At 46.4% G+C, this 17394-nt stretch overlaps 1 protein-coding gene across 1 annotated transcript in view; it reads right to left on the bottom strand.

Moving 5' to 3' along the window:
• LOC138498204 (GTPase IMAP family member 4-like) overlaps positions 1–17394 on the bottom strand; it is a 288320-nt gene that overhangs the window by 265822 nt on the left and 5104 nt on the right. Inside the window, exon 2 of the mRNA XM_069622086.1 lies at positions 875–964. Coding sequence (XP_069478187.1) covers positions 875–954 — 80 coding nt within the window. The 5' untranslated portion in view covers positions 955–964. The remainder of the gene's footprint in view (positions 1–874; positions 965–17394) is intronic.

The raw sequence follows: 17394 nt of genomic DNA, 5'->3' as shown, positions 1-17394 counted from the left end.
TGGATATAAGGGTATCTATGAGTGAGTGCCATGGACTGGATATAATGGCAACTATGAGTGAGTGCCATGGACTGAATATAGGGGCATCTATGAGTGACTGCCATGGACTGGATATAAAGGCACCTATGAGTGAGTGCCTTGAACTAGATATAAGGACATCCATGAGTGAGTGCCATGGACTGGATATAAGGGCATCTATGAGTCAGTGCATCTATGAGTCAGTGCCATGGACTGGACATAAGGACATCTATGAGTGTCATGGACTGGATATAAGGGCATCTATGAGTGAGTGCCATGGACTGGATATAAAGGCACCTATGAGTGAGTGACATGGACTGGATATAGGGACATATATGAGTGACTGCCATGGACTGGATATAAATGCACCTATGAGTGAGTGCCTTGGACTAGATATAAGGGCATCTATGAGTGACTGCCATGGACCAAATATAAGGGCATCTATGAGTGAGTGCAATGGACTGGATATAAGGACATCTATGAGTGAGTGCCATGGATTGGATATAAGGGCACCTATGCGTGAGTGTCATGGACTGGATATAAGAGCATCTATGAGTGAGTGCCATGGACTGGATATAAGGGCCACAAGACTTAGAAATCACAGAGGAGGCCAGGGATGCATGCATGACTCAGAGCTGATGAAAATGCAGAACAGTGGTCCTGGGAACTTCCAATCTCTGTAAGAAACAGGAGAATGTTTCTAAGAGCGCTAACAGTGAGTTAGGAGAACGTGTTTAAAGTGAGGAGAAAAGAGTGTGTTTACAGCCAGCTATACAATAGACATGCCTTCTTAAGGTGCTTCTATATTTCCATGCCGCCACTTGGCTCACAGCTGTACACTTTCATTAGCCCTCACCTCTGGTTTCCTTCTTCAAGTTCCCCGGGTGGTAAAAGGGGAAGAAGTAGTGATGTGTCGCCTCTTCCTTTGGAACTCATTTTGCTCACCCTTGAAAGTCGAAAGATATAGAGAAAATAGCAGATTATTTCGGAGTGTGTATTTTCAGAATGTCTATCAGGCACACTTAGAACACTCGCCTGTAATTTAAGAGTCACCATTCGTCCAATATAATGCCTAATATGTCTCTCTAACAGAAGAGGCAGTTTTGATTATGTTAGCAAGGATGAGGTACATGCAAGTATTAATACACCCACCCACCCCTGCACGGAGCAGGGAGACTTGTAACAGTGCTTTAAAGTGCATTATGTTTGTTACATATATGTTTCTATTGTATTTACACAAAGTAATGATTTTCTTCTTCACTTCTTGTGGGTGCAGTCAATATGCAGAATACTGCTCTGGTGTCTTCACTATAATGTGAGGCTTGGCTCGTGCGTGTGAGGGTTATTGGGTTTTATTTTATTGAGACCACAAAAGGGCTTGGCTCGTATCCCTCACTTGCCACCAGGCTCACAGTTGTGTCCCTGATCACATGACCAGCTACACCTTCTGTAGCAATCCAGTCAATCAGGAACGCCCTGCTCTTCCATACATCCATCCTTCTCTAGAAGTCTTGGCATCTCAGACATTGAGTCTTCGTGCCTGGCAGAGCCTGTGCATTGCCAAAGGTAGGAGCTATTAACTTGTGCTTTGCCCACTGTGAGTCTAGGCTAATTATGAAGGACACACCTCAGGTGTCAATGAAGGCTATAGCACAGACTGGTTCACATTACAAGATGCTAAAGCCAGTTGGCAACCATCACACACATCTAATGGTTTTGTGTGTGACGATTCCTACTGGAGTCACCCAAATCTAATGGTTGTGTATGCCTCGCTTCATGCCGGAGTCACCCACATCTAATGATTGTGTATGCCACGCTTCATGCCGCAGTCACCCTCATCTAATTGCCACATCTAATGGTTGTGTATGCCACGCTTCATGCTGGAGTGACCCACATCTAATGGTTGTGTATGCCACGCTTCATGCTGCAGTCACCCACATCTAATTGCCACATCTAATGGTTGTGTATGCCACGCTTCATGCCGGAGTCACCCACATCTAATTGCCACATCTAATGGTTGTGTATGCCACGCTTCATGCCGGAGTGACCCACATCTAATGGTTGTGTATGCCACGCTTCATGCTGCAGTCACCCACATCTAATTGCCACATCTAATGGTTGTGTATGCCACGCTTCATGCCGGAGTCACCCACATCTAATTGCCACATCTAATGGTTGTGTATGCCACGCTTCATGCCAGAGTCATCCGCATCTAATGGGTATGTATGCCACGCTTCATGCCGGAGTCACCCACATCTAATGGTTGTGTATGCCACGCTTCATGCCGGAGTCACCCACATCTAATGGCTGTGCATGCCACGCTTCATGCCAGCGTCACCCACATCTAATGGTTGTGTATGCCACGCTTCAGTCACCTACATCTAGACAATGGACAAGTAAAAGGAGGTGGAAAATCCAAAATTTGAATTTGCTGCTAATGCATGTTTTAGGCTTTTATGTGGGTTCATCAAAATCATGGACCAGATTCACTAACTACCCCAAAAATGCCAGCAAGTTACACCATATGACATTTCAACTAAGTCACGCGTAACTTACACAAGAAAAGGGAATTCCCTACACCAAGACCTTGCACCAGATGAATATTACACCACACACAAAATCCGGAGCAAGCAGACATGATTTCCTAAAAATAGACCAATCCACCTCAGAACCTCGATTCAAAAAGTCAGAACTTTGAGATCGCAATGAGTAGAGGAGAGTGCAGGGACCTCTTAGATGGCAAAATGTCCATGGCCTCATCCAGGATTTGAAAGGGCACGGCAATGGGAGTGGTAAAATGGAAGATGGGAGGGGCAGGTCAAGGAAGAGGGCCAATTCAGTGGGGACTGGAGAGTGGTGGGAGGGGCAAGGGAGCTTGGCATGGGTCCTCGGGGTGTCCCCAAAAAGTGACAGAGAAGCTTGGGGGATTTAGCAAGTGTGTATTCTTGATGTCTCATGTATGGTATCAGTCCTTTATGAGGGCCGGTGGTGCCCCGCCCTCAGGTATGTACATAAGTCCACTTGCATGTACTGCTGCACTTCGGTATCATGTCATTGGTTCATTTCTAGGAACTTCCCTATGTTGAGGATGTGAGGGCTTGCATACTGGCCATGACTTGGGGGGGGGATGAAAATCCTCCCACAGCATAGCATACATGTGACCCCACTCCAGCACTGATCCTGAAAGCTGTGTCAATCTGGAGAAGCATGAAAAATGTACCAGATCTGGCAATAGCAAAACTGAGTACAGACCCAAGCAGCAGGCCCCCGCCAGTCGAGCCAAGAGTCTGGAGCAAGCTGGGCTGCATTCCCTATCAGCAGTGCATAATAGTCAGCATTACACTGCCTCCAGCAGACATAAGCTATGAACCCAAGGGGGTCCAAAATCCCCATTGCCTTCCCATGGGTTAGGGGGAACCTCGGGGGTGCTCAAAGCATACGCCTCACCTATTATAGTGCTAGAACCCAACAAAGACTACAACATAACAAGGTCACAAATGTCATGTTCCTACTAAGACTTGCATCCATCCATTCAATCTACCATCCGAGGTCTTTCAGATAAGCAAGAGGAACTTGTAGACAGTTTTAGGCAGCATCTCGTAGTGAGATAATGAGGTTTGTTAGGTTAAAATTGCAATTGGCATAGCAATTAGACAAACATGAGATAAGGTTAGTTTGAAAGCCCAGTTGTATTATTTTGGCACCATAAAATAAGAGGATATATATTCTCCAATGGTGTTGAGTATTAGAAAACTTGGCATAACCTCAGGAAATAGATAAGGTGCAGACTTTGACTCATGAAGAATGTCCTTAGCAGGAGTTCAGCACTTTCATAGTTGTGTCCAGCCATGTCTAAAATAGGCATATTCATTTTGTGCGCCGGAGAAAAGCTGTGGATGCCAATTAAGCTAAATGTGGAATTATTGTGCTTGTGTGATAAGTTATCCAATGGCAATGAAGGGATGTTTGCCCTTTAACTAAGGCCTACCCTGTACAAGTTGCTAATTTGCATACAAGTGTTGCATAATCTTGGAACATATATAAAGATAGGTTGGATGCAGCCATGCATTTGAGTGTGTTCTGTTTCTTGACAAATAAAGACAAGTGTTGGGCTCCCAGGTGTCTGTTTTTTTCCTGTTTCTGCCCAATATATGAAAGCATGAGAATCCATGCATGTCTGATAGAGTCATTGGATGTGCGGGGGAAGTACCCCCTATACATCTACATCCAAGAAAACAACTTCAGATCTGCTGTCCAACCATTGGTGTTCTACACCTGATTGGTGGCAATTCCCTTTTGGAAGGCCTTCCAGCATCTGCCCTGGCATCCCTGAGATGTGTCCTGCATGCAGCAGCAGGTCTCATCAAAGGCCTCATCAGAGGACTTTGTAAATTTGACCACATCAAGACCACCCTCATGTACTGCACTGACTCCTAATGCAAGCCTGTATCATCTTCAAATCCTAATTCCTCATCTACAAGGCTGTCACCATAAAGTCCCCAGGCTCCCAGAAGTAACGGCATGTACAGACTTGAACTCCGACCGTGGAGGAAGGAAATAACCAGAAGACAGACCTTCTCTTTCTACACCGCAAGACTCTGGAAACTTCTCCCAGTCAATATCAGATTTGTCCCATCGCTTCTACAGTTCAGGAAAGAGCTCAAGGCCTTCGTTTTCATAGAATGGTCCCTTCCTAACACCTAGCTCCACACACCCCCCTCTCCCCACCCTACCTCAGACTCATTGATCTGATCCTTACTGGTAGCTTCCTTGGTTGCTCGTAGATCCCTTGCTGCCAATTGCCTATTTGCATCCTCCAGATAGATTCTTGCTCCCTTTCTCTCTGGTTCCCTCTCTGTGTTGTTCCTCTTATGATTGTAAAGTGCTCAGTTGCTGCCCAAAGCTAGGTCAGCTCTAAATAAATACCCTAATAATACAATAATAGTAGTAATAATAATAACAATAATAATAGTTGATCGTTTGTCAAGAAATAGTTGAGTTTTCATTTACATGCTCTTTTTCTTTCTTCCATGTGCCACTGTGATTGCTACCTAAACCGGAGTTCCCATAATCAATCAACAGAATCTGCACCAACGTCAAGCTGCAAAGAAAATAAATGTTCTTGATGAATTCTGGTACACCACAACAGGCAGCCTGTGTTCCAACTGTGACTGTGAAAACCTCAGCCCATTGATCCAAGAGGAGACCAATGATACACCACAACAGGCAGCCAGTGTGCCAACTGTGACCATGAAAACCTCACCCCACTGACCCAAGGGGAGAACAATGATACACCACAATGGGCAGCCAGTGTGCCACCTATGAAAATGAAAACCTCACCCCACTGGCCCAAGAGGAGAACAATGATACACCACAACAGGCAGCCAGTGTGCCAACTGTGACCATGAAAACCTCACCCCACTGACCCAAGAGGAGAACAATGATACACCACAACAGACAGCCAGTGTGCCAACTGTGACCATGAAAACCTCACCCACTGACCCAAGGGGAGAACAATGATACACCACAATGGGCAGCCAGTGTGCCACCTATGAAAATGAAAACCTCACCCCACTGGCCCAAGAGGAGAACAATGATACACCACAACAGGCAGCCAGTGTGCCAACTGTGACCATGAAAACCTCACACCACTGACCCAAGGGGAGAACAATGATACACCACAACAGACAGCCAGTGTGCCAACTGTGAGCATGCAAACCCCACCCCACTGACCCAAGAGAAGAACAATGATACACCACAATGGGCAGCCAGTGTGCCACCTATGAAAATGAAAACCTCACCCCACTGGCCCAAGAGGAGAACAATGATACACCACAACAGGCAGCCAGTGTGCCAACTGTGACCATGAAAACCTCACCGAACTGACCCAAGAGGAGAACAATGATACACTACAACAGGCAGCCAGTGTGCCAACTGTGACCATGAAAACTTCACCGAACTGACCCAAGAGGAGAACAATGATACACCACAACAAGCAGCCAGAGTGCCAACTGTGACCATGAAAACCTCACCCCACTGACTCAAGAGGAGAACAATGATACACCACAACAGGCAGCCAGTCTGCCAACTGTGACCATGAAAACCTCACCCCACTGACCCAAGAAGAGAACAATGATACACCACAACAGGCAGCCAGTGTGCCAACTGTGACCTTGAAAACCTCACCCCACTGACCCAAGAAGAGAACAATGATACACCACAACGGGCAGCCAGTGTGCCAACTGTGACCATGAAAACCTCACCCCACTGACCCAAGAAGAGAACAATGATACACCACAACAGGCAGCCAGTGTGCCAACTGTGACCGTGAAAACCTCACCCCACTGACCCAAGAAGAGAACAATTATACACCACAACAGGCAGCCAGTGTGCCAACTGTGACCATGAAAACCTCACCCCACTGACCCAAGAAGAGAACAATGATGCACCACAATGGGCAGCCAGTGTGCCACCTGTGACCATGAAAACCTCACCCCACTGACCCAAGAAGAGAACAATGATACACAACAATGGGCAGCCAGTGTGCCACCTGTGACCGTGAAAACCTCACCCCACTGGCCCAAGAGGAGAACAATGATACACCACAACAGGCAACCAGTGTGCCAACTGTGACCGTGAAAACCTCACCCCACTGACCCAAGAGGTGAACAATGAAACACCACAACAGGCAGCCAGTGTGCCAACTGTGACCATGAAAACCTCACCCCACTGACCCAAGAAGAGGACACATCAACCCTGACCCCAAACATTGCACCCCTATCGGTAAACCTTTATCCATACCCCTTCAGTCCTAGTACATCATCCCTGACCCCAAACATTGCACCCCTATCAGTAACCCTTTAACCATAGCCCTCCAGTCCTAGCACATCAACCCTGACCCCAAACATTGCACCCCTATCGGTAACCCTTTAACAATAACTCTGCAGTCTTAGCACTTCAACCCTCAGCCCAAACATTGCACCCCGATTGGTAAACCTTTAACCATATCCTTTCAGTACTAGCTCATCAACCTTGACCCCAAACATTGCACCCCTATCGGTAATCCTTTAACCATAACCCTTCAGTCATAGCACATGAACCCTGACCCCAAACATTGCACACCTATTGGTAAACCTTTAACCATAACCCTTCAGTCCCAGCACATTAACCCTGACCCCTAACATTGCACCGGTTTTAGTAACCCTTTAACCATAACCCTTCAGTCCTGACACATCAACACTGACCCCAGACATTGCATCCCTTTCGGTAACCGTTTAACCATATCCCATCTGTTCTAGCACATCAAGCCTGACCCCTAACATTGCACCCATATTGGTAACCCATTACCATAACCCTTTAGTCCTGACACATCAACACTGACCCCAAACACTGCACCCCTATCGGTAACCCTTTAACCATAACCCTTCCGTCCTGACACATCAACACTGACCCCAAACATTGCACCCCTATCGGTAACCATTTAACCCTAACCCTTCAGTCCTAGCACATCAACCATGACCCCAAACATTGCACCCCTATCGGTAACCCTTTAACCATAACCCTTCAGTCATAGCACATCAACCCTGACCCCAAACATTTCACCCCTATCAGTAAACCTTTATCCATAACCCTTCAGTCCTGACACATCAACCATGACCCCAAACATTGCACCCCTATCGGTAAACCTTTACCCATAACCCTTCAGATGTAGCACATTAACCCTGACCCCAAACATTGCACCTCTATTGGTAACACTTTAACCATAACCCTTCAGTCCTAGCACATCAACCCTGACACCAAGCATTGCACCCCTATAGGTAACCCTTTTACCATAACCCTTCAGTCCTAGCACATCAACCCTGAACCCAAAAATTGCACCCCTATCGGTAAAACTTTATCCATAATCCTTCAGTTCTGACACATCAACCCTGACCCCAAACATTGCACCCCTATTGGTAAACCTTTATCCATAACCCTTCAGTCCTAGCACATCCTCCCTGACCCCAAATATTGCACCCCTATGAGTAACCCTTTAATCATAGCCCTTCAGTCCTAGCACATCAACCCTGACCCCAAACATTGCACCCCTATCGGTAAACCTTTATCCATAACCCTTCAGTCCTGAAACATCAACCCTGCCCCCAAACATTGCACCCCTAGAGGTAAACCTGTATCCATAACCCTTCAGTCCTTGCACATCAACCCTGACAGCAAACATTGGACCCCTATTAGTAACCCTTCAACCATAGCCCTTCAGTCCTAGCACATCAACCCTGACCCCAAACATTGCACCTCTATCGGTAAACCTTTAACCATATCCCTTCAGTCCTAGCACATCAACCCTGACCCCAAACATCACACCCCTATCGGTAAACCTTTATCCATAACCCTTCAGTCCTAGCACATAAACCCTGACCCCAAACATTGCACCCCTATGTTTAACCCTTTAACTATAAGCCTTCAGTCCTTGTACATCAACCCTGATCCAAAACATTGCACACCTATCAGTAACCCTTTAACCATAACCCTTTAGTCCTGACACATCAACACTGACCCCAAACACTGCACCCCTATCGGTAACCCTTTAACCATAACCCTTCCGTCCTGACATATCAACACTGACCCCAAACATTGCACCCCTATCGGTAACCCTTTAACCATAACCCTTCAGTCGTCGTAGCACATCAACCCTGACCCCAAACATTGCACCCCTACCAGTAAACCTTTATCCATAACCCTTCAGTCCTGACACATCAACCCTGACCCCAAACATTGCACACCTATCGGTAAACCCATACCCATAACCCTTCAGTTCTAGCACATTAACCCTGACCCCAAACATTGCACCTCTATTGGTAACACTTTAACCATAACCCTTCAGTCCTAGCACATCAACCCTGACCCCAAGCATTGCACCCCTATCGGTAACCCTTTAACCATAACCCTTCAGTCCTAGCATATCAACCCTGACCCCAAACATTGCACCCCTATCTGTAAAACTTTATCCATAATCCTTCAATTCTGACACATCAACCCTGACCCCAAACATTTCACCCCTATCGGTAAACCTTTATCCATAACCCTTCAGTCCTAGCACATCCTCCCTGACCCCAAGCATTGCACCCCTATCGGTAACCCTTTAACCATAACCCTTCAGTCCTAGCACATCAACCCTGACCCCAAACATTGCACCCCTATCGGTAAACCTTTATCCATAACCCTTCAGTCCTAGCACATAAACCCTGACCCCAAACATTGCACCCCTATCGGTAAAACTTTATCCATAATCCTTCAGTTCTGACACATCAACCCTGACCCCAAACATTGCACCCCTATCGGTAAACCTTTATCCATAACCCTTCAGTCCTAGCACATCCTCCCTGACCGCAAATATTCCACCCCTATGAGTAACCCTTTAATCATAGCCCTTCAGTCCTAGCACATCAAACCTGACCCCAAACATTGCACCCCTTTCGGTAATCCTTTATCCATAACCCTTCAGTCCTGACACATCAACCCTGACCCCAAACATTGCACCCCTATAGGTAAACCTGTATCCATAACCCTTCAGTCCTTGCACATCATCCCTGACACCAAACATTGGACCGCTATCAGTAGCACTTCAACCATAGCCCTTCAGTCCTAGCACATCAACCCTGACCCCAAACATTGCACCTCTATCGGTAAACCTTTAACCATATCCCTTCAGTCCTAGCACATCAACCCTGACCCCAAATATTGCATGCCTATCGGTAAACCTTTATCCATAGCCCTTCAGTCCTAGAACATTAACTCTGACCCCCAACATTGCACCCCTATCGGTAAGCCTTTAACCATAACACTTCAGTCCTAGCACAGCAACCCTGACCTCAAACATTGCACCCCTATCGGTAACACTTTAACGATAACACTTCAGTCCTTGCACATCATCACTGACCCCAAACATTGGACCCCTATCAGTAACCATTCAACCATAGCCCTTCAGTCCTAGCACATCAACCCTGACCCCAAACATTGCACCTCTACCGGTAAACATTTAACCATACCCCTTCAGTCCTAGCACATCAACCCTGACCCCAAACATTGCACCCCTATCGGTAAACCTTTATCCATAACCCTTCAGTCCTGACACATCAACCCTGAGCCCAAACATTGCTCCCCTATCAATAAACCTTTATCCATAACCCTTCAGTCCTAGCACTTTAACCCTGACCTCAAACATTGCACCCTTATCGGTAACCCTTTAACCATAACCATTTAGTCCTTGCACATCATCCCTGACCCCACATATTGGACCCCTATCAGTAACCCTTTAACCATAACTCTGCAGTCTTAGCACTTCAACCAGCAGCCCAAACATTGCACCCCTATTGGTAAACCTTTAACCATATCCTTTCAGTACTAACTCATCAACCCTGACCCCAAACATTGCACCCCTATCGGTAATCCTTTAACCATAGCCCTCAGTCATAGCATATGAACCCTGACCCCAAACATTGCACACCTATTGGTAAACCTTTAACCATAACCCTTCAGTCCTAGCACATCAACCCTGACCGCTAACATTGCACCCGTTTTAGTAACCCTTTAACCATAACCCTTCAGTCCTGACACATCAACACTGACCCCAGATATTGCATCCATTTCGGTAACCCTTTAACCATATCCCTTCTGTCCTAGCACATCAACCCTGACCCCTAATATTGCACCCCTATTGGTAACACTTTAACCATAACCCTTCAGTCCTAGCACATCAACCCTGACCCCAAGCATTGCACCCCTATTGGTAACCCTTTAACCATAACCCTTCAGTCCTAGCACATCAACCCTGACCCCAAACATTGCACCCCTATCGGTAAAACTTTTTCCATAATCCTTCAATTCTGACACATCAACCCTGACCCCAAACATTTCACCCCTATCGGTAAACCTTTATCCATAACCCTTCAGTCCTAGCACATCCTCCCTGACCCCAAATATTGCACCCCTATCAGTAAACCTTTATCCATAACCCTTCAGTCCTGACACATCAACCCTGACCCCAAACATTGCACCCGTATCGGTAAACTTTTACCCATAACCCGTCAGTTCTAGCACATTAACCCTGACCCCAAACATTGCACCTCTATTGGTAACACTTTAACCATAACCCATCAGTCCTACCACATCAACCCTGACCCCAAGCATTGCACCCCTATCGGTAACCCTTTAACCATAACCCTTCAGTCCTAGCACATCAACCCTGACCCCACACATTGCACCCCATTCGGTAAAACTTTATCCATAACCCTCCAGTCCTAGCACATCATCCATGACCCCAAACATTGCACCCCTATCAGTAACCATTTAACCATAGCCCTTCAGTCCTAGCACATCAACCCTGACCCCAAACATTGCACCTCTATCAGTAACCCTTTATCCCTAACCCTTCAGTCCTAGCACATCAACCTTGACCCCAAACATTGCACCCCTATTGGTAATCCTTTAACCATAATCCTTCAGTCCTAGCACATAAACCCTGACCCCAAACTTTGCATCCCTATCTGTAACCCTTTAACCATAAGCCTTCAGTCCTAACACATCAACCCTGAACCCAAACATTGAACCCATATTCGTAACCCTTTATCCATAAACCTTCAATCCTGACACATCAACCCTGACCCCAAACACTGCACCCCTATCGGTATCCTTTTAACCACAAGCCTTCAGTCCTGACACCTCATCCCTGACCCAAACACTGCACCCCTATCGGTAACCCTTTAACCATAACCCTTCCATCCTGACACATCGACACTGACCCCAAACATGGCACCCCTATCGGTAACCCTTTAACCATAACCCTTCCGTTCTACCACATTAACCCTGACCCCAAACATTGCACCCCTATTGGTAACCCTTTTAACGATAACCCTTCAGTCCTAGCACATCAACCCTGACCCCAAACATTGCACCCCTATCGGTAAACCTTTAACCATAACTCTTCAGTCCTAGCACATCAGCCCTGACCCCAAACATTGCACCCCTATTGGTAAAACTTTATCCATAACCCTTCAGGCCTGACACATCAACCCTGACCCCAAATATTGCACCACTATCGGTAAACCTTTATCCATAACCCTTCAGTCCTAGCACATCAACCCTGACCCCAAACATTGCACCTCTATCAGTAAACCTTTAACCATATCCCTTCAGTCCTAGCACATCAACACTGACCCCAAACATTGCACCCCTAGTGGTAAACCTTTAACCATATCCCTTCAGTCCTAGCACATCAACACTGACCCCAAACATTGCACCCCTATTGGTAACCCTTTTAACGATAACCCTTCAGTCCTAGCACATCATCCCTGACCCCAAACATTGCACCCCTATCAGTAACCCTTTAACCATATCCCTTCAGTCCTAGCACATCAACCCTGACCCCAAACATTGCACCTCTATCAGTAAACCTTTAACCATATCCCTTCAGTCCTAGCACATCAACACTGACCCCAAACATTGCACCCCTAGTGGTAAACCTTTAGCCATAACCCTTCAGTACTAGTACATTAACCCTGACCCCAAACATTGCACCCTTATCGGTAACCCTTTAACCGTAACCCTTCAGTCCTAGCACATCAACCCTGACTCCAAACATTGCACCACTATCGGTAACCCTTTAACCATAACCCTTCAGTCCTAACACATCAACCCTGACCCCAAACAATGCACCCCTATCGGTAACCCTTTAACCATAAGCCGTCTGTCCTAACACATCAAACCTGAACCCTGATCCCAAACATTGCACCCCTATCGGTAACCCTTTAGCCATAATCATTCAGTCCTGACACATCAACCCTCGCCCAAAACATTGCAGCCCTATCGGTAAACCTCTAACCATAACGCTCCAGTTCTAACACCTCAACCCTGACCCCAAACATTGCACCCCTATTGGTAACCCTTTAACCATAACCCTTAAGTCCTGACAAATCAACCCTGACCCCTAACATTGCACCCCTATCGGTAAACCTTTATCCATAACTCTTCAGTCCTAGCACATCAACCCTGACCCCAAACATTGCAACCCCTATCAGTAACCCTTTAACCATTAGCCTTCAGTCTTAGCACATCAACCCTGACCCCAAACATTGCACCACTATCGGTAACCTTTTAACCATAGCCCTTCAGTCCTAGCACATCAACCCTGACCCCAAACATTGCACCCCTATCGGTACACCTTTATCCATAACCCTTCAGTCCTAACACATCAACCCTGACCCCAAACATTGCAGCCCTATCTGTAACCCTTTAACCATAAAACTTCAGTCCTAGCACATCAACCCTACCCCAAACATTTCACCCCTATCGGTAAACCTTTATCCATAACCCTTCAGTCCTAGCACATCAACCCTGACCCCAAACATTGCACCCCTATCGGTAACCCTTTATCCATAACCCTGCAGTCCTAGCACATCAACCCTGACCCCAAACATTGCACCCCTATCGGTAAAACTTTTATCCATAACCCTTCAGTCCTAACACAGCAACCCTGACCCCAAACATTGCAGCCCTATCGGTAAACCTTTATCCAATAACCCTTCAGTCCAAACACATCAACCCTGACCCCAAACATTGCAGCCCTATCGGTAACCCTTTAACCATAACCCTTCAGTCCCAGCACATCAACCATGACCCCAAACATTGTACCCCTATCGGTAACTCTTTAAGCATAACCCTTCAGTCATAGCACATCAACCCTGACCCCAAACATTGCACCCCTATTGGTAACTCTTTAAACATAACCCTTCAGTCCTAACACATCAACCCTGACCACAAATATTGCACCCCTATCGGTAAACCTTTATCCATAACCCTTCAGTCCTAATATATCAACCCTGACCCCTAACATTGCAACCCTATTGGTAACTCTTTAACCATTGCCCTTCAGTCCTAGCACATCAACCCTGACACCAAACATTGCACCCCTATCGGTAAACCTTTATCCATAACCCTTCAGTCCTAACACGTCAACCCTCACCCCAAACATTGCAGCCCTATCGGTAAATATTTATCCATAAACCTTCAGTCCTAGCACATCAACCCTGACCCCAAACATTGCACCTCTACCGGTAAACCTTTAACCATACCCCTTCAGTCCTAGCACATCAACCCTGACCCCAAACATTGCAGCCCTATCGGTAAATCTTTATCCATAAACCTTCAGTCCTAGCACATCAACCCTGACCCCAAACATTGCACCTCTACCGGTAAACCTTTAACCATACCCCTTCAGTCCTAGCACATCAACCCTGACCCCAAACATTGCACCCCTATCGGTAAACCTTTATCCATAACCCTTTAGTCCTGACACATCAACCCTGAGCCCAAACATTGCTCCCCTATCAATAAACCTTTATCCATAACCCTTCAGTCCTAGCACTTTAACCCTGACCCCAAACATTGCACCCTTATCGGTAACCCTTTAACCATAACCGTTCAGTCCTTGCACATCATCCCTGACCCCACATATTGGACCCCTATCAGTAACCCTTTAACCATAACTCTGCAGTCTTAGCACTTCAACCAGCAGCCCAAACATTGCACCCCTATTGGTAAACCTTTAACCATATCCTTTCAGTACTAACTCATCAACCCTGACCCCAAACATTGCACCCCTATCGGTAATCCTTTAACCATAACCCTTCAGTCATAGCACATGAACCCTGACCCCAAACATTGCACCCCTATTGGTAACTCTTTAAACATAACCCTTCAGTCCTAACACATCAACCCTGACCACAAATATTGCACCCCTATCGGTAAACCTTTATCCATAACCCTTCAGTCCTAATATATCAACCCTGACCCCTAACATTGCAACCCTATTGGTAACTCTTTAACCATTGCCCTTCAGTCCTAGCACATCAACCCTGACACCAAACATTGCACCCCTATCGGTAAACCTTTATCCATAACCCTTCAGTCCTAACACGTCAACCCTCACCCCAAACATTGCAGCCCTATCGGTAAATATTTATCCATAAACCTTCAGTCCTAGCACATCAACCCTGACCCCAAACATTGCACCTCTACCGGTAAACCTTTAACCATACCCCTTCAGTCCTAGCACATCAACCCTGACCCCAAACATTGCAGCCCTATCGGTAAATCTTTATCCATAAACCTTCAGTCCTAGCACATCAACCCTGACCCCAAACATTGCACCTCTACCGGTAAACCTTTAACCATACCCCTTCAGTCCTAGCACATCAACCCTGACCCCAAACATTGCACCCCTATCGATAAACCTTTATCCATAACCCTTTAGTCCTGACACATCAACCCTGAGCCCAAACATTGCTCCCCTATCAATAAACCTTTATCCATAACCCTTCAGTCCTAGCACTTTAACCCTGACCCCAAACATTGCACCCTTATCGGTAACCCTTTAACCATAACCGTTCAGTCCTTGCACATCATCCCTGACCCCACATATTGGACCCCTATCAGTAACCCTTTAACCATAACTCTGCAGTCTTAGCACTTCAACCAGCAGCCCAAACATTGCACCCCTATTGGTAAACCTTTAACCATATCCTTTCAGTACTAACTCATCAACCCTGACCCCAAACATTGCACCCCTATCGGTAATCCTTTAACCATAACCCTCAGTCATAGCATATGAACCCTGACCCCAAACATTGCACACCTATTGGTAAACCTTTAACCATAACCCTTCAGTCCTAGCACATCAACCCTGACCGCTAACATTGCACCCGTTTTAGTAACCCTTTAACCATAACCCTTCAGTCCTGACACATCAACACTGACCCCAGCTATTGCATCCATTTTGGTAAGCCTTTAACCATATCCCTTCTGTCCTAGCACATCAACCCTGACCCCTAACATTGCACCCCTATTGGTAACCCTTTAATCATAACCCTTTAGTCCTGACACATCAACACTCACCCCAAACACTGCACCCCTATTGGTAACCATTTAACCATAACCCTTCCGTCCTGACACATCAACACTGACCCCAAACATTGCACCCCTATCAGTAACCCTTTAACCCTAACCCTTCAGTCCTAGCACATCAACCATGACCCCAAATATTGCACCCGTATCGGTAACCCTTTAACCATAACCCTTCAGTCGTAGCACATCAACCCTGACCCCAAACATTGCACCCCTATCAGTAAACCTTTATCCATAACCCTTCAGTCCTGACACATCAACCCTGACCCCAAACATTGCACCCCTATCGGTAAACTTTTACCCATAACCCGTCAGTTCTAGCACATTAACCGTGACCCCAAACATTGCACCTCTATTGCTAACACTTTAACCATAACCCATCAGTCCTAGCACATCAACCCTGACCCCAAGCATTGCACCCCTATCGGTAACCCTTTAACCATAACGCTTCAGTCCTAGCACATCAACCCTGACCCCACACATTGCACCCCTATCGGTAAAACTTTATCCATAACCCTCCAGTCCTAGCACATCACCCATGACCCCAAACAGTGCACCCCTATCAGTAACCATTTAACCATAGCCCTTCAGTCCTAGCACATCAACCCTGACCCCAAACATTGCACCTCTATCGGTAAACCTTTAACCATATCCCTTCAGTCCTAGAACATCAACCCTGACCCCAAACATTGCACCCCTATCAGTAAACCTTCATCCATAACCCTTCAGTCCTGACACATCAACCCTGACCCCAAACATTGAACCCCTATCGGTAAACCTTTATGAATAACCCTTCAGTCCTAGCACATTAACCCTGACCCCAATCCTTGCACCCTTATCGGTAACCCTTTATCCCTAACCCTTCAGTCCTAGCACATCAACCTTGACCCCAAACATTGCACCCCTATTGGTAATCCTTTAACCATAATCCTTCAGTCCTAGCACATCAACCCTGACCCCAAACTTTGCATCCCTATCTGTAACCCTTTAACCATAAGCCTTCAGTCCTAACACATTAACCCTGAACCGAAACATTGAACCCATATTCGTAACCCTTTATCCATAAAACTTCAATCCTGACACATCAACCCTGACCCCAAACACTGCACCCCTATCGGTAACCCTTTAACCATAACCCTTCCATCCTGACACATCGACACTGACCCCAAACATGGCACCCCTATCGGTAACCCTTTAACCATAACCCTTCACTTCTACCACATTAACCCTGACCCCAAACATTGCACCCCTATTGGTAACCCTTTTAACCATAACTCTTCAGTCCTAGCACATCAACCCTGACCCCAAACATTGCACCCCTATTGGTAAAACTTTATCCATAACCCTTCAGACCTGACACATCAACCCGGACCACAAACATTGCACCCCTATCGGTAAACCTTTATCCATAACCCTTCA

Source organism: Ambystoma mexicanum, chromosome 5q (assembly GCF_040938575.1).
Source record: "Ambystoma mexicanum isolate Mex_15411 chromosome 5q, UKY_AmexF1_1, whole genome shotgun sequence".
NCBI lineage: Eukaryota > Metazoa > Chordata > Amphibia > Caudata > Ambystomatidae > Ambystoma > Ambystoma mexicanum.
This window is presented reverse-complemented; position numbering and strand designations above follow the sequence as displayed.